Below are 19,075 nucleotides of genomic sequence, written 5' to 3'. Positions count from 1 at the left end.
AAAATCTAAATGCTGCAGCAAAACAAGACATTTTGGGCAATTGTATGATTCCAACTTTGGGGCACAGTCATACTGGAACAGGTTTTCACAGTGCACAAAGCAAGGTCCATAAAGTTATGGTTGAGCAAGATTGGTGTAGAAGAACTTGCCTGGCCGCACCGATCCCTGACCTCAACTCCATCCAACACCTTTGAGATGAATGGAGATTGTGAAAACATCAGTGTCTGATCTCACAAATGCTCTCCTGAATGAAGGGGTAAAAAAATACCACTTCCACTATTCTGCAGATTTTGTAGTGCAAGACCATTTTACGCCAAGGCGTGCACGTTTTGTAACTCCATATTCCTGCCTTCTACCTGATCAACTCCATGTTAATGCCTATGGATTTAGAAAGGGATGTCATAAAAGCTTCTGTAGGGGTCAATGCTTTGATCCATAAATGATATATGCCTATAATGTAAGATCAGGTCCTATGATCTGATCTCATATCCACACCAGTCAATCATGTTTGCATTTAGAAAATGGGCTTTATTTTAAAACGACTTGAATATACTGTATTTTCATTACTACATGTTACTTAGTATTTATAGATGAAATACTGTATTTTAATCAGTGATTGTGCTAAGTTTCAACATTCAATGTATTCTTATATCACCCTCTGCTGGTAGATCAAAAAAATGCACACCCAAACTTAGGAAAGAGACTGAATAACTTTTATTTCAGAAACATGTCCCATGAGTTTAAGGCCAACATTTTAACATTGCATAGATAGAAGTAATACATGCTAGAAAGAACAAAAGTATGGGACACAAAAGCAAATCCAGCTCTAAAAAATTATAATTAACCTTTAAATGACCGTAAAAGACATAAAATAGTATTAACATAAAAGATTGCACATTCTCTGGCATATAAAACAGTCCAACACAAGAAACTATACAGAACAACTCATTTATATGAAAATAATCTATAAAAGGCACATTCTGGATTGCTGCTCTGAGGCTGAGCCCCTCCGTGTGCTTAAGCCGCACTCCAGCTTCCCTTCTTGCTTGGACCATAGGATAGAATGATAGTAGTATTTTACAGTGAGCATTTTTCAGATTGGGAGGTGTTTCCAGCAGCAGTTGTCTATGGTCAGCCTTATATAACAGCAGGAGGCAGTAGTAAATAGGGAAAATACAAAAATGCAATTTGTTCACGTGTTCAGTATTGGCATACCCTGTGCTGGGCAGAGACTGTACCCTGGTATCTTAGATAGCAAACACTATTGTGGAATATTGCAAAGATTGCTGGAAATCTGTGCAGATAGTACTTGCTATGGCCAATGGCAAATGTATCCATCAGGAATGAAGCATTGGCACCACATTCAGTGTAGAAATCTTACCGTAAACAGTGTGCGTTACTATACAATACATCACAGTGTATAGTGCGTTATACAGACCACCCTACAGCCAGGCGTGACTGAAGAGGCCATGTTTTGTTGTCAGTTACTCTACAATGAGCCAGGGGCACAGATTAATACATAGGTGGGTCATACATATGACCGCCATATTGGCAATATAAAAAAAGAAAATTGAAATAAAATACGAACTTTTGCAAGTGATATATAAATAAATCCACAACCACTATGTAGTGCCAAGTCTTCGCACAGTAATAAGGCATATTTGTATGAACGGAGTTCAGGATTTCATTAAAGCGCACCTGTAACAAAGGAAAGACGTCTGATCTGCCATGACGGGAGGGCTCACTGGCACCGGCTGATCCAGCGGAAGTAGATACACGTCATTCTGCAGATGTGCAAAAGAGCAATCTCGTCCAATACTTCCCACTGCAGTCCATGTATTTCTATAATATACTGGTGTCAGAAGGTTGCATTAGATCAAACTGGTTTTATTTGTATTCCTATTGGTGGCAATAGGATTATAGATTACTGTCTATGGTAGTGATGGTATCAAGAGCCCCATGTCATATGAGGTCGGACTTCTATATAAAAAATAAATACATTTTAAACTAGGTAAAACTACAGTTCTCCTTAGGCAAGAGCAGTAGTGCAATGCTGTTACCGGAGCTATTGGAATTGTCACTGTAATTCTTCAAATTGTGTATGAAAAATCACAGCACGTCATATACAGGATTATATAAGAAAACGTGTGATTGTTAATCGGAAATTATGTTTCTGAATACATTGAGGCCTGATATAAGGGCATCAAAGCTGTTTTTCCAGTAAAGATGACCCACCGATGCTGAAAGAAGGCCATGTGCGGGGTCACCACACTATAATAAATAGGAGATGCAAGAGCATCAGGAGATGCAAGAGCATCAGGAGATGCAGGAAATCAGAATGAGGGTCCGCATACACATTAGAGAGCTGTCAGGAGAACACTCATGCGACTGACATCCATCTTGCCCCATTCCCTCTTATATAGAAATGCTTGGCTCAGCCAATTGCTGCTATGTTCTCAAGGCCAGAGTTGCTGTCAGACAGGGAGAACAAAAGGATCAGAGATTAGGAGCGGGTTAATGTCCCTATACACATTATCCTGTTGGCCGAACTCATCAAGTTCAGCTGACTTTATTGTAATGTGAATGGGGGCCTTAACAGCGCCAACTTGTTTTAGACTGCTTTTTGATATGAAAAGTCCATAGTTGAAAAACTACCATAAAGGGTAACTATCATTTCATACAATTTTTATATGTTATTGTAGCTGCTGATTGCAGGGAATCTGGGTCCTGAGACCCCCACCGATAAATCAAAACACCATTATGAATTTCACAGCTCCGGTATGAGCTGCACGCACAGAGCTGTGTACACGCTCAATAGTAAGTCTATGGGTCCACGCAGCATTCTCACAAAACAGTGTACCAACCCATAGACTTAGCATTGAGGCCGCACACTGCTCTTTGAACGCAGCTCATGCGGCCCCTGCACACTTCCCAGTCGTGTGTTGACTGATCAGTGTGGGTCTTAAGACTCGGACTCCCATCGAATAGATGCACATAGCAGCTACTAGAACACAAAAAACTGTATCAAAAGATAAGTACCTTATAGGGAAAGTACAGAGGTGATAGTTTGGGTTCCCTTTTGAGTTCACATACAACAGATGTTAAACTAAATGACTGCACTACCTCGATAACAAAATAAAGCAGACATCCTGAAACAAATTTTGTAAAGAAAAAAAAAGAATAAAAAAGTTCATTAAGATAGTCATAAAATTGTGGCTGGGGGATGTAGAACAACTTTTATAAAAATGAAACCTTTAACCTAGGTCTGACCTAAAATAACGATGGCTAAAAGGTTAATAAAACAGAATTAAAAATTATAAAACATTGTAAACATTTAGTCCCACATCAGCCTTTGCTTTCTTGGAGCATGACGTGCACAAATAACGTGGCAGAGGGATGAAGATCTCCGTTCTTATTCAAAATGTGTATGTGACGATAACCTGCAAGACAAAGGGAGAATAAACAAGGGATTAGTTATGACCTCTGCCTGTATTAAGGCAAAAACACAACAATCGCTTTCAGGGTACACCCATCTTTAAAAATTAAAGGAAAAGGAGTTTGAAAGGGGCAAGTATGCCTGACTGCCATATTTTAAACAATGGTGCAGCGGTCTCAGGGAGCGCCAAAGGAAAGCAGAAGGAGCAGCCTGGCATATTTGGATGTTTGAGGACCTGCGGTTATCCAGCCACCGAGATAAACGACTGAGGACCTGCGGTGACGTGTTATCCGGTCCGGCAGGATCGCGTAACCACTTGAGGAGCACGGAGTTGCGATGCAAACACCGACAGGATGGTATTACAAATAGAGAGGCGACCCGGAGCCTCAGGGCGGGCCTGCCAGCCGAGGGAGAGAAGCAATTAATACAAAAGAGGACAGTGCAGACCTACAGAGGGATTTGGATAAGCTGGGTAGGTGGAGCATTCAATGGCAAATGAGGTTTAACGAGGAGAAATGTAAGGTCATACATATGGGAAGGAAAAATGGAAGTCACCAGTACTCACTGAATGGGAAATCATTGGGGAATTCAGAGATGGAGAAGGACTTGGGCATCTTGATTGATAGCAAACTAAATTGGAGTGCCCAAAGTCAGGCGGCTGCTGTAAGGGCAAACAGGGTAATGGGATGTATCAGAAGAGGTATAGCTGCAAAGGAGGAGAACATTGTTCTTCCACTGTACAAAGCACTGGTCAGACCACACTTGGAATACTGTGCTCAGTTATGGGCCCCAATATATAGAAAGGATATAAATGAGCTTGAAAAGGTACAAAGGAGGGCAACAAAATTAATAAGGGGAATGGAGGGACTGCAATACCCAGAGAGGTTGGCAAAACTAGGACTATTCAGCCTGGAAAAGAGAAGGTTGAGGGGGGACATAATAAATGTGTACAAATATGTTAGGGGACAGTATAGAGACCTTGCCCGGGATTTGTTCAAAAGGAGGGATATTACGGTAACAAGAGGGCACTCACTAAGACTGGAAGAGAAAAGGTTTCAGCACCAGCATAGGAAGGGGTTCTTTACGGTAAGAGCAGTGAGAATATGGAATTCACTGAGTGAGGAGACGGTAATGTCGGATTCACTACACCAGTTCAAGCGGGGACTGGATGCATTTCTAGATACCAGGCAGATTTCAGCATATACTTAAAAATAAAATAAAATAGTAGGTTGCTACAGGGATTTATTCTGACTGCTGGTTTCAGAGTCGGGAGGGAATTTTTCCTCAGGTGAAGATTGGCCAAATCATTTGGGGTTTTTGCCCTCCTCTGGATCAACTTTAGCAATTACAGAACTAACAGGTCGAACTTGATGGACGCAAGTCTTTATTCGGCTTTACTTACTAACTAATTAAATCACACGCTTAATCTTGGCTGTGTAGACGTACACAACCATCACAGGTGAGTGCACTGGCACCTTTTAATTTATATAAATAGCCCTGCGAGTCTACACATGAGCCCTTTCCCTTTTCTTTTTGCATGACTGCCATATTTTGACCACTGCGGCCTCTTACTCCTTTTCCCCAGCTGTCATTTCCTTGAATAGGGATTGACTGCAATGAAATCACTGTGCAGGAAAAGATGGGAGAAGGAAGCCGAAAGAGAAGGAGGGCGGGCCTGCCAGCCGAGGGAGAGAAGCAAGTTACAGGAGCCCCTGCTGGAATGCAAGCTATATCCTTATAATCCTGTTAAAAATCCTTCCCACTGCGAAAGCACTGGTACCCATCCCTTCTGGACTGTTTCCTGAGCCTGAGAAACCCTCTGTTGGTAAGACCTGCTTGGATCAAAGGGACACATGACATCAAGGCCTCATCCAGCTAGCACCATGTTGTCCCTGAGTGCTCAGTCATACAGACCAAAGACTCACAGGCCAAGTCTGCCTTCACGGAAAGGTGGTCATACACTTGAGCTCACCCGTCTGGAGCACTTTTTCTCAAGATATTTTTTGAAAAAACAAATTCCCGTCACAAGAGGTGTGGCTACGTAGTCACTGACGACACAATGTCTTGGTAGCTTCTGAGTGTGTCGTTCTTTCCCATGATACACTATCTTGCTGGTGACTGACTGATCATACCACATCTCCTGAGCGGGGGAGGAAGCAAAAGAGTATACAGACATTACAGCAGGGGATCGCAGCTGATTCTTTCTTTGAGGTAAAACATTGCTGAAAAACAGGCAGTGAAATGTTTTACCTCACAGAAAGAATCAGCTGTGATCCCGTGCTGTAATGTCTGTATACTCTTTTGCTTCCTCCCCTGCCCAGGAGATGTGGTATGATCAGACCATGTTCCTGTACGGTCAGACACAGCCATTACACAGTACACAGCAGGGGCACATTTATAAGATTATCTCAGAACAGGAACATTTCATATAAACACATCCAATTGTGGAAGTTATTATTATTCCAGGATCTATTAATTAAAATGAACTTTGTTCGTTGGGAAACCCCTTTAAGGGCAAGGTTAACTTTATCAAACAGTATTAATCGGCAATGAAAAATTCTGTTTGTTCTATGATGTAACCTTGTTATGTTGTATAACCTTCAATAAAACAAGTTTAAGAAAAAAAAAAAAGATGGGAAAAGAAGCATGGCACCGAATTGTACCCTCATCAATCATAAGGTGATGGCATATGCTAGACATATGCCATCATTTTACAAAATATAGTCAAACGTCCAAATGCATCATCCATATAGCAGTATATTTAATGAACGTTTCTGTAAATTTGAGGACAGTATGGATGGCGATGCACAGACTCACAGCAGGTCTCCTGACCCGACCTAGTCATCCTCATTATATACCTATTCACATCACAAGACCCGCAATCAGCCCATGTGTCGCAGTCTGTACTTGGACAGTATTTGACCGATGTCTGAATGATGTCTAAAACTCATCTTCGTTGGAAATAGGTAATTACTATGTCTGTTTGCCTTGTTTTTACCTAGTTGTAAACTGGACAGCGGAACCGTGTATTGGCCGACAAAGTCATTCCTTGAAGAAGCGTCATAATCCTCCACCAGAAATCTCACGACAGTAAGGGCAGGCACATCAATTTCAAAAATAAAATGCTCATTCCACATGGGGTTAAACCCTAAAATGGATCAGAAATAAAGGTTAAACAATCCGTCATAAGACAGCACCTAGAGTGTGGACAATAGCACAGAATTTATTGAGGGGATTGGATATGCCACTAGTTATCCTAGGGTGCATCTGTGGTTTAATCCTCACCTTCCACATGTATACTCCCTGCCTGATGTGGTCCACTGAGTGAAGTATGTTGTCAAATTCGCCTTTCATATTTTCTCAGATACCTCCAAATTGCTTACCTTTGAGGATTTCCAACCTAGACATGGGGTTCTTGATACCACCAAGTTCCTATACATACAACTCCATTAAGCAGTTTGTGCACAGTTTGGAGTGGCACCAGTGTCCCTGGGCTTTTAAAAGTTGGAGGAGCTCTTTGGGACCTTCGATTTACCTAAACCTCTCATAAAAATCATATTCTCTTCTTCAGACTTCTGTTGTAAAACCTTATAAGCTTATGTGAAATAGGCAGCGGATACCCCAGACCTGACAATGGAAGAATGGGGAGCGGTGGAAAATACATTTTGTTCCCCAGTGGCGAGTGCTAGGGATTGATTATTTAGAAATTTGATCTGGATCAGAGTTTATTATACTACAGAAGGGTTGAGGAGGTTTGAGATAGTCCTGAATGATTTGTACTTTCATTGTTAAGTGGCAGTGGGCTCCTTTCTGCACTTAATTTGGTCCTGTCTGATGGGTCCTATGACAGACGCTGGCATGAAAATCCTCAGAGGGTCCCTGTATGTGACGCGCCCCCTGGGCCATATTCGTTAGTGGGAATATCCGGAGCCGGATCAGATGGGGGTTGTAGTCTTCCGAGTGGCTGTGACCCGGTCCGTGCCCAGGGTGTCAAACTCAGTTGTATGTGGCAGTCCTACAGATGTTATAAGTTCTTAATTGTCGACTACGCCACCCGTTGTGTTGCGGTCACTATGGCCGCCGCTGCAGCAGGGTCCGCTGAGGCTGATGGTGTAGGTGCAGCTTGTGATGGTATAACCCCCAACGGGTGGGGTATAGCCTCAGGGGGATCAGGTGCAGAGGATGGGGGTTGTGGTGATGCAGTGTAGACGGCAATCAGAGACAGAGTCGGGTTATGCAGTTTAGGATGTTTACTCACTGCTGATGTTCCGGTCACTCCAGCTTCGAGTGACCTCCCGAGCCGTGCTGCGTCCACCAGGTTCTGGATCCAGCCAACCCCCAAATAAGTCCGGAGCGTGACCCTGAGCTCTCCTTCTGTCCTTTCCTCTGGCCGTCCCCACCAGAGATCCACCCAGGTCCAGCTCCCTCGGGCCTTCTGTTGGGAGACCCTTGGCCTTGGGTTCCCTGACCCTCCACGTGGTGTGCCTTCGTGGTGGATGTGGTGGGTGGCCGTGGCAAACGCTGCCCACGGCCTCCGGTCTCTGGCTGGGGTGTGTTTTTGCCCCCACCAGCTTGGGTTCCGGTACCCTGCGCCGACTCTTCACCCGGGGATTTAATTTGGGGTCTTAGAGTCCTTTCTTCTGTTTCCCCCTCTGGGTCTCTCTCTCTCCTCTCTCACTCTGGGTCTCTCTTCTCCTCCGCTCGCTGACTTTCTCTCTGCAACTGACCCTGTTCTTAGTTGGTGCCCACCTTATATACACCCTCTATGTGTGAGCTCAGGTGACCAGCACCCAATGAGCTCCTGTCTTTACCCAGGCTGCTCCCCCTATCTGCCCCTACACTACTTGGGATGTACCACCCCCCTCCCACTCCAGCCAGGAACAGACTCGGTCGTACCTGCACATTTCTAAGTGGGAGTACCGTCGGTCTGCTCCTCGGAAATGGGATGTATGTAGTGCATGCAGCCTACCGAGCTCAGTTCCACACTCCATCCTTACCCGGGAGTGGAATATCACACCTCTGGGTTGAGGTGCAATACCCCTGTAGCAGCCGAATCCTCAGGGTGCTACATTCCCCCCTGGTAAATCACAGCACGTCCTCGGGCTGTAAGACATAACACCAAAACATACAAATTTTTGCATAACATATAAAACATATAAAACATTATATATATATATATAACTTTTCAGATAAAACATTCTCGTCGTCTCTTGTTTCTCCTCCGGTCACTGTGCAACTGTTGACCGGGCAAAGTGCGACAGTCTTTCTAGAAAAATAGTTTTCCTATAAAACCGGTAGGGGGCGCTTTAGGACGCGCAACTATATACAAGGATATGGCCGCTCTCAGTCCTCGGCCAGTTAAGGAGGGAAAGGGAATGGCTGCTCACAGTCCTCAGCCTGTGGGATTAAGGGTAAACGGGTAAACAGTTCACTCAGCTGGTCCCAACGGGGACTATATTTGCAGTAACAGTTTCTTTATACCCCGATCGGGTAACTATTTACAGCACCTACTCCGCTGTACTCAACAACGTCTTCCTCCTGCTCCTTCTTTGGGGATCTCAGCTTCAGACCCGTCCGGATCCTCTTGCTCTTCCTCCTCACATCGCAGCTCCTCCTCTGTCAGGCGATGCACATGGAGGGCGTAAGGTCCTTTGGCACACTTGTGCCGGGTGAAGGTGACCTCGTCCCCGATGTAAAGGTCACGACCTCTGTGTCCCTCCGGTAGGTGGGACTCAACGTCTCTCCTGGTCACGAAGACGTCGCCTAGGGTGCGGTGGTCTCGGATGAAGCCCCACCCATGCTGCATGTTAAACTTTATCACAGTCCCGGTGGTGCGGGGACTATGCGCTGCACGGGGGTCTCTCCTGGCCCGGCTCTTCTGCTCCGCGCTCCTTATTTGAGCTTGCTGTTCCCGGACCCGCCTCTCTCTCCGCTCCCTCTCAAAGTCCTCGAGCTGTTGGCGGCAGCACTCAGCACGCTCCGCTGCAGCTGCCCGAGTCTCTTGAGTGAACCCCATGAGATCTTCTCCGGTGGGGTCCCACTCGAACTGCGCTTCTGCTAGCGGGGGAGAGATCCTCTTTACGGGCTTTGGAGCCGGGATCAGGGGTTCATCCAGGGGTCTCTCTCTCCGGAGTCGGGGATGGTGAAACTCCGGTGGCCATATAAATGGCTGCCCATCCGGGCACGTATGCTGGGCGTACAGGTCCTCTCCCAGATGCGGCACTCTTGGTCTTATGGGTGCGGGCGCGGTGGTGGTGGCGCCCGGGTTGCCCAGGCCTTGCGGCCAGGCCTGGGGCACCTGGAAGGTGAAGGGCACCGTCAGGACGGCGGCGCCCTGGGCTACCTGGCCTTGCGGCCAGGCCGGAGGCTCCGCGGAGGTAGGGGGCGCTGTTGGTGATGCGACGCCCGGGAATTCTAGGCCCTGCGACCAGGCTGGTGTTACTTCCTGTTTTGCCACGCTCTGGGTCGGTGCGCATGGCGTCACAGGGGTCGCGGCGGCGGCTTCCGGTTGGGGCCTAGTCTGCGTCGGTGACATGGCGTTTTCGGGCACAGCAGGGGGACTTTCGGGCTCTGCGACGGGGAGCTGGGGCAGGTAAGCGGTGTCCTGGTTTGGGGTATAGACGTTCCCTTTACCTGCCTCCATGCGTTCGGCTCCCTTCTCGGCGCCGTCTCCGGCCTTGGGTCCTCCCGCGCCATCCTCAGAGGCGGTCTGTCTCCTCATCTTGGCTGGCGTGCTCCGGGTCTTGGTTTGCTGGGCCATCTCTCGGCTCCACTCCGCCAATGTCTCTCGCTGTACCCGGGCCATCCTCCGTGCGAGGCCCTCCAGGGCAGTCTGTGCACACTCCCGGTCTCGGGGGAGCTGTGCGAGGACCTCCACTAGGCCTAGTGGGGTCGTGGTTTCCAGCAGGCTCCTGACCAACGGGTCGGTGCTGCTCTGCTCTTCTTCCAGCAGGCTCCTGGCCAGCGGGCCGGTGCTGCTCTGCTCTCTGGCCATCTCCGGGTGAGCTTCTCTGCTACTCCTCTCCAGGCTTCTTGCCTCCGGGTGCGCTCGCTCTAGACTGCTCCAGGCGGCACCCATCTTTGTTCTCTCCTTTCGTCTCCTCCCACCTCGAGGGCGGTCCCGGGGCCACTTGGTGACTGTCAGCTCCAGGGGCTGTTCTTTCACGCTGACAGACACCTCTAGCATCACAGTCTCTGTTGGTGGGGGCGGTTTCCACTTTTGGCGCCATTTTCGGTCCTGGCCCACGATGGGAGGTGGCCTCTCGCCACCCTCTGGCACGCCCATAATGGCGTCCGCTCTTCCAAGGCGGGAAACCTTTGGAAATGGCGGGAATCGCTTCCCAGTGGCGGGAAACTCTGCAGATGGCGGGAAAAAGCTGTTAATGGCGGACAACCGGCGGGAATCGACTGGTGATGGGGTCCGATGGCGGGGACCCTCCGGAACCGGCAGGAGACTTCTTCTTGAGGTAAACTCGCACTTTTCTTCAGGCACGCAGTACCCGGGTGTTGCGGGCACGTAATCCTGCCGACTACGCCAAAGTTGACGCGCCCCCTGGGCCATATTCGTTAGTGGGAATATCCGGAGCCGGATCAGATGGGGGTTGTAGTCTTCCGAGTGGCTGTGACCCGGTCCGTGCCCAGGGTGTCAAACTCAGTTGTATGTGGCAGTCCTACAGATGTTATAAGTTCTTAATTGTCGACTACGCCACCCGTTGTGTTGCGGTCACTATGGCCGCCGCTGCAGCAGGGTCCGCTGAGGCTGATGGTGTAGGTGCAGCTTGTGATGGTATAACCCCCAACGGGTGGGGTATAGCCTCAGGGGGATCAGGTGCAGAGGATGGGGGTTGTGGTGATGCAGTGTAGACGGCAATCAGAGACAGAGTCGGGTTATGCAGTTTAGGATGTTTACTCACTGCTGATGTTCCGGTCACTCCAGCTTCGAGTGACCTCCCGAGCCGTGCTGCGTCCACCAGGTTCTGGATCCAGCCAACCCCCAAATAAGTCCGGAGCGTGACCCTGAGCTCTCCTTCTGTCCTTTCCTCTGGCCGTCCCCACCAGAGATCCACCCAGGTCCAGCTCCCTCGGGCCTTCTGTTGGGAGACCCTTGGCCTTGGGTTCCCTGACCCTCCACGTGGTGTGCCTTCGTGGTGGATGTGGTGGGTGGCCGTGGCAAACGCTGCCCACGGCCTCCGGTCTCTGGCTGGGGTGTGTTTTTGCCCCCACCAGCTTGGGTTCCGGTACCCTGCGCCGACTCTTCACCCGGGGATTTAATTTGGGGTCTTAGAGTCCTTTCTTCTGTTTCCCCCTCTGGGTCTCTCTCTCTCCTCTCTCACTCTGGGTCTCTCTTCTCCTCCGCTCGCTGACTTTCTCTCTGCAACTGACCCTGTTCTTAGTTGGTGCCCACCTTATATACACCCTCTATGTGTGAGCTCAGGTGACCAGCACCCAATGAGCTCCTGTCTTTACCCAGGCTGCTCCCCCTATCTGCCCCTACACTACTTGGGATGTACCACCCCCCTCCCACTCCAGCCAGGAACAGACTCGGTCGTACCTGCACATTTCTAAGTGGGAGTACCGTCGGTCTGCTCCTCGGAAATGGGATGTATGTAGTGCATGCAGCCTACCGAGCTCAGTTCCACACTCCATCCTTACCCGGGAGTGGAATATCACACCTCTGGGTTGAGGTGCAATACCCCTGTAGCAGCCGAATCCTCAGGGTGCTACATATGCGCCACTGGCTGCAATTAGTCAACAAATATATTCCACTATATAAAAGTCCTCTATATGAATAAGAGATGTGGTTATAAATTTGATAAGGTGCAGGGAGAGTAGTTAGCAATAGCAGACACAGCCCAATAGGATTCCCAGCAGAGCCTTCTGTATATTTAGTTCTATGAAATGACATTTCAGGGAGGGGATGATGGGCATGGGACCGGTATAATTGAGTGTTGTGTATGAGGCTGTATATATTCCAGCCAAATTTGCGTTAAAAAAGTCAAATGGTGCTCCTTCCCTTCCGAGCCCTGCTGTGCGCTCAAACAGTGGTTTTCCCCCACATATAAGGTATCGGCGTACTCAGGAGAAATTACACAACAAGTTGCATGGTGCAATTTCTCCTGTTACCCTTGTGACCTGAGGGTGGCTGCTTGGTGATTTAAAACCTTTCTGAACTTTGAATAGAGAGGCACCCTGCGTGTGTGACCACTTCTGCATCCAAATGAGTCATATGTGCCTCCCAGTTCTTAAAACCAGTGGTCAAAAACTTAACTTGTCATGTGTCCTCATCACTAATCCGGTGATAACCCCTTCAAATGGTTATTAAATGAGAATTTATGCTTATTGATTGGCTTGGTCTATAAATGTAAAGAGCGGATCCTTCTTACCATTGTTGTCAATAAACTTTGAGGTCTTCTTCTCTTTGTCCCGTGCCACCCCAAATATTTCAATAGTCACAAAGGGATCAACTATTGAGCTCTTCTTCTTGTTCACTTTTGGAAGCTGCTGTCCAGAGATGATCTAAATATACATCATGTTCCCATGTTACGAATATGTAGTTAGTTTGCATTGCTAGATAAAAAGTGTCAGGTATTTTAAATTAATACAACTTACTAATATACAGGTGCATCTCACAAAATTAGAATATCAAAAAGTTAATTTATTTCAGTTCTTCAATACAAAAAGTGAAACTCATTATATAGAGTCATTACAAACAGAGTGATCTATATCAAGTGTTTATTTCTGTTAATGTTGATGATTATGGCTTACAGCCAATGAAAACACAAAAGTCATTATCTCAGTAAATTAAAATAATTAACAAAAAAACAGCTGCAAAGGCTTCCTAAGCATTTAAAAAGGTCCCTGTGTCTGTTTCCGTAGGCTCCACAATCATGGGGAAGACTGCTGACTTGACAGATGTCCAGAAGGCAGTCATTGACACACTCCACAAGGTCCCAGAGTCTGGAGGAAGAGTGGAGAGGCCACAATCCAAGCTGCTTGAGGTCTAGTGTGAAGTTTCCACAATCAGTGATGGTTTGGGGAGCCATGTCTGCTGTTGTAGGTCCACTGTGTTTTATCAAGACCAAAGTCAGCGCAGCCGTCTACCAGGAAATTTTAGAGCACTTCATGCTTCCCTCTGCCGACAAGCTTTGTGGAGATGGAAATTTCATTCTCCAGCAGGACTTGGCCCCTGTCCACACTGCCAAAAATACCAATACCTGGTTTAAAAACAACAGTATCACTGTGCATGAATGACCAGCAAACTCGCCTGACCTTAACCCCATAGAGATTCTATGGGGTATTGTCAAGAGGAAGATGAGAGACACCAGACCCAACAATGCAGACGAGCTGAATGCTGCTATCAAAGCAACCTGGGCTTCCATAACACCTCAGCAGTGCCACAGGCTGATCGCCTCCATGCCACGCCGCATTGATGCAAAAGGAGCCCCGACCAAGTATTGAGAGCATTTACTGAACATACATTTCAGTAGGCCAACATTTCGGATTTTAAAATCATTTTTCAAGCCGTTGTTATAAAGTATTCTAATATACTGAGATAATGACTTGTGTTTTCATTGGCTGTAAGCCATAATCATCAACATTAACAGAAATAAACACTTGAAATAGATCACTGTTTGTAATGACTATATAATATAGGAGTTTCACTTTTTGTATTGAAAAACTTTGATGATATTCTAATTTTGTGAGATGCACCTGTACATTCATTTTTTAAAGCTCCACCAATGTGATCACTGGTCCACCCCCACTTTTGCCTTAAAGTGGTACTCCCATCTCCAAGATCCTATCCCTATCCCAATACGTAGTAGGTGTAATAATTTCAGCAAATACCTCCCATTAGAAATGGAGTATAGTTTTTCTAATTCATTATGTCTCTTTCCTCATTTGCAGACATTTTAGTATCCATGGTTACGACCACTGATATAGTGACAGATAGTTGCTAGTGGTCAAAATCATTGATACCCAAGGTCCTGCATAGTCTGCAAATGAGGAAAGAGACATAGCAAATCAGAAAAACTATACTACATTTCTAATTGGGGGTATTTGCAAAAATTATTATTATTACACCTATTACATATTGGAATAGGGATAGGATCTTGGAGATTGGAATACCCCTTTAAAGTTAAAATGGCCACTGCCTTGTTATACTGACAAAAACCTGTCTTTAAATATTAATAGAGCCAGTGCCTGTCAGCTTGTGCAGCAAGAAACTCTGCCACCTTCCTTCATGTGTAGGAAGATGATGGTCTGCCAGTGGATGTTCTCAATGAACACTGGATTTACCAGGGTGCTGAGGGAAGAGGCTGCTCATGCTACTGTCCACCCTGTATCTGATCTAATACTGGAGATACCAGGAGTGCTGAGGTAAGAAGAGGCTGCTCACACTACTGTCCACCCTGTCTATCTGATCTAATACTGGAAATACCAGGAGTGCGGAGGCAAGAAGAAGCTGCTCACACTACTGTCCACCCTGTCTATCTGATCTAATACTGGAAATACCAGGAGTGCGGAGGCAAGAAGAAGCTGCTCACACTACTGTCCACCCTGTCTATCTGATCTAATACTACAAATACCAGCAGGGGTGCTTAGGTAAAAGGCGGGTCTCACGGCTGTCCACCATGTCTTTCTGATCTAATACTGGTGACACCAGAAGTGCTGAGGTAAGAAGAGGCTGCTAACATTGCTGTCCACCATGTCTATCTGATCTAATACTGGAGATACCAGAGGTGCTGAGGTAAGAAGAGACTGCTCACACTGTGGTCCAGCCTGTCTTTTCGAATGACAGTACATGGTACACCAGCGTGAGGTCACAGCAGCAGAGCTTCTACTACAATTTACACTTTAAGGAGATAACCTTTTTTAAATACATTACTGCTATAGCTTTTTATTATGTCAAAATTGTGTGTATAGCATTTCTTGTGTGCTTAAAAAAAACAAAACAATACTTAACCATGATACTAAGCTTCTTTGGGGTCCACCATTCTCCATCATTAATAGACCTCGGATTGAATTTAGATTTTTGATACCGAAGGAATGACGGTTTCAGAATATAGCCACAAAACCCATTGTCACGGAATTTGCCTTGGTAGACGTCCATCTCTGTACATGGGGTTTGGAAATTCAAAGCCACTAAAAAAAAAAAAAAAAAAAAAAGTTAACAAAATCCTGTTAATAAAAGTCAGATTCTTTCACAATTACACTTCAATATGACATATGAAGTGATAGAAGACATCACATGGAGCAGCAAGTCACCGGATTTGGAGGAAGGGAAAAGCTTCCTTTGAAATATTTAATATTCCTAATTTAATATTCCTAATCTCCTCTGTGTCTAATCAGGATTTAGCGACACTCCTGAAGCATGCTGACCTTAAAAAACCTGCCAATGTCACCAATTTAGCTGGCATTGGATTAAAACTATGGCGGGAGATAGACAAAGGACATATTAGGATATCATACATTTTCCCATTTCATTTGCTTCAGAATAAAAGATTAATCTGAAAAAAAAAAGGAATCTGTTATAATATCCCAGGCACAGATGGTGACATAGCTCTGGTTTAGAGAATGTATATTCTTGGTGACAAATCCATTTATTTAGGACAAAAGCTTCCAACCGGTCATCATCTTGACACAATTATCCCATAAAAGGAAGGATTCATCTTGCAGAAATAAAATCAGGACATTGAGAGCTCGTTTAATATCCAGAGCGACTTACAGCTCGTGTTTTATTTAAATTTAGAATATAATTCTTACATAACTGCGAAATTTTACTCGTTTATTAACCCCTTCCTAAGTCAATTACTAAATTAAGCATGGTCTCTGTACCATAAGCCTGTTAATGTATGAGCAGCCATTGATGGCACCGCATGTGACAGACTCTGATCCTGCAGTCACAGGTTAAAGGGGGTGTGAAGTGCTCCTAATTTCTGCATGGGTGCCGACAGGCGCCACTGCATGCTGGGTAGAACAAATGCCAAGGCAGCAACGCCACCCATGGCTGGTAATTAGGATCGGAGAGATGCACTTAAACACCAGGAGCCAGGATGGTTATCTTAGCAACTGTCCTGCCCAGCAAACAACTCTCAATGAGAGGTGAGAGATGCTGTACAACCCCTTTAATCTCCTTCAATGCTCCCTTGCAATCCGGCAAACACCAGGAAAGGAGATATGTGATCTTTTTGATGGAAATGTGTGCAATAAACCCTGTGCAGTCTGATCTTGTCATATGTTAAAGAAATTGTGCAGCATCTCATCTCCGCATTGGACGTTGAGATATGCGACTGAATGTTTATCTGGACAGTTGAAAAAGCAATTTCCGGGCACCGGGAGGGTACTGTACACACGTCCTAATAATTATATTACAATGCATGCCCTCCAGAACTGTCCCACCCAATATGCAGAAGCGTTTCTCTACTCATGATATGAAAATAAGAAGTGCTGTAAAACCCTTTTAAAGAAGTACTCCTCCTCCTCGCATCAAAATTTATATCCTCTTAATATATTGCAATCATCATATTATATAGCACTGTGTACTTACAATTGCTCATTTTGCCTTTCTACCCTGATAAGTCTTCTCTTTTCCATTAGGTCTATGACATCACATGATTAAAAACGGACTAGCTGAATCCTTCTAGGCTCTATGTAGAAACAGGAGGTCTATTTTCCATGTACGAGTCATAAGTCACTGAAAAAGTCATTGGTAGGGGGGAGGGAGCAGAGCAGCTGAGTCAGGAAATGAAGAAGGGGATGATAAATGCAGGGACAAGAGACTTCTGTTTCTTGTGCTATATGTAGAAACAAGAAGAATTAGCTGGGTAGAAAGGCAAAATGAGCAATTGTAAGTACACAGTGCCATATAATGTGATGATATGTCAGCAGTTTTCCTCAGTGTATAGCACAGACACACAGGACAATCCGCTGACAGGGCAGAACTCTAACATCGGCACTTCCGCTCATTATTTACCACACTGCTCCTCTTCCTGTCAGAGGACTGTCCTGTGTGACACACTGAGGAGAAGTGCCGATGTTCCTGAACACACAGGAAGCAGCTGACAGGCAGAGGAGCCGTGCCAACAACTAACAGAGCTCAGCACTGTGCCGAAGACTGAGGTAAACTGCTGATGCACTGACATACAGTGCATGGGAACCAGCGGGCAGCGCACACGCTGTGCAGGCTCCGCCCCCACCTGTAGGCTCCACCCCAACCTTTAGAAAGTAGTGTTCAGTGTGTGTGTGGAGCTGAATATCGATTTGCTTCAGAAAAATCATAGGGGGACGTCTTCTAGAAGGTTTTTGAAAGGTTTTTTTGTTTGTTTTTTATCGGATTTAATTTATAAACTATATTTCAAAAAGTATTAAAATCACTTGATTTACATTTTTGTTAAATAAAAATTAAAAATGACAGTTATGCTTTAAGCTCTTTATCTGTTCCATTTTCTAAAAGATGAGACAGGGGAAAAGGAGTAATACAAGTGCCAGGTCGGAGCACCTATAGTTTGCTGGTAGTCTGTAGCCGAATATACAATGAAAACATGGATGAGTGGGACCCACTAAAGAACTAGGGGGAGGTACTGTAAATGCACATTCACTCTCCATAGGAATTAACTGGAGAGCTCCTGTAATGTCAGAGTGCCCCCATAGTAATGAGAATAAGATACCCTCATTGTCCACGGCTGCCTCAATAAACCTCAGGAGCCCCCAGTACTGCAGGTTTTCAGCGGCTGCTCAGTTAATAATACTCAAGAAAGGTGGTTAAAGAAAATACCCCAGGAGTGTCTGTAGGGGGCGCTCACCTATCTGACAGCCCACATTCCACATGTCCACAGCACTGTAGTTGGAGGAGTCCGTTCTCATGCCGTCAGGATAAATTCTGGTCAGCTGCCTGGAATTATGGCGAATAAAACCGTTTCCTTTATGGGAAAGAGAAACACAATACACAAGATCAGAAGGATCTGCAATGGCCTAAATTACAAAAATACAGACAATTATAATGAGATCAGCACTAAAAGTTCCCGTCCATCCAAAAGGGTATTTCAGCAGAAAAGGGGCGACAGACCCGCACCCCAGATAACAGTCTTCGACAGCAGGAGAACTGGCAGGTGCTAGGAGTAGGTTTTAATAAAACAGAGTGGGATCTAAGGGGTAAGGTTTCTCCTTGCGGAGAGTGACAAGCCAAGCCTGGCATGTCAGAGTGAGGAGACTTATAAGCCATGCATGCTTCTCTGGGAAATTAAATATACAAATTGCTTCTTCAGAGAAGAAGAGGACTAGAACTCCAGTGCCACCTATTGGTAGTAGCAATCCTAAGTCAGTCTTGACAATTTAACAAGCCTTGCAATATGACTTGCTTGTTACTTTCCATAAGAAAAAATATTACCCCTTAAACCCCATTCTCTCACCTAGCCAAATCAGATCTCATACTTTGCACTGATGAGGGGAAATACCCCGAAACACCGTGTCTTCAAATTGAGATTTTGGTTTGGCTTTTATCCCAAGTCATACTGCAAGGCTCGTTAAAGGGTCGATATTGACTTTTAGCTACTTCCAATAGAAGGCGCTAGAGTTCTAGTCCTCTTTCTCTCTGAAGAGGCAATTTGCATATTTAATAACACCGTAAAATACTCAAGT

At 45.8% G+C, this 19,075-nt stretch overlaps 1 protein-coding gene across 2 annotated transcripts in view; it reads right to left on the bottom strand.

Moving 5' to 3' along the window:
- Positions 1-1,415: 1,415 nt before the first annotated feature.
- Positions 1,416-19,075, bottom strand: part of PLCD1 (phospholipase C delta 1) — a 112,279-nt gene continuing 94,619 nt past the window's right edge. For both annotated transcript variants that reach the window (XM_073677772.1, XM_073677771.1), the window contains exons 11-15: positions 18,241-18,357; positions 15,402-15,580; positions 12,820-12,952; positions 6,435-6,584; positions 1,416-3,440 (exon numbers count right to left, since the gene is read on the bottom strand). In XM_073677772.1, coding sequence (XP_073533873.1) covers positions 3,346-3,440; positions 6,435-6,584; positions 12,820-12,952; positions 15,402-15,580; positions 18,241-18,357 — 674 coding nt within the window. In that variant the 3' untranslated portion in view covers positions 1,416-3,345. The remainder of the gene's footprint in view (positions 3,441-6,434; positions 6,585-12,819; positions 12,953-15,401; positions 15,581-18,240; positions 18,358-19,075) is intronic.

This window comes from Phyllobates terribilis, unplaced genomic scaffold (genome assembly GCF_046119375.1).
Source record: "Phyllobates terribilis strain yellow unplaced genomic scaffold, ASM4611937v1 Scaffold_4__5_contigs__length_816908805, whole genome shotgun sequence".
Classification (NCBI taxonomy): domain Eukaryota; kingdom Metazoa; phylum Chordata; class Amphibia; order Anura; family Dendrobatidae; genus Phyllobates; species Phyllobates terribilis.
Note: the sequence above shows the minus strand (reverse complement) of the source record. Positions and strands in the feature narration are given on the sequence as shown.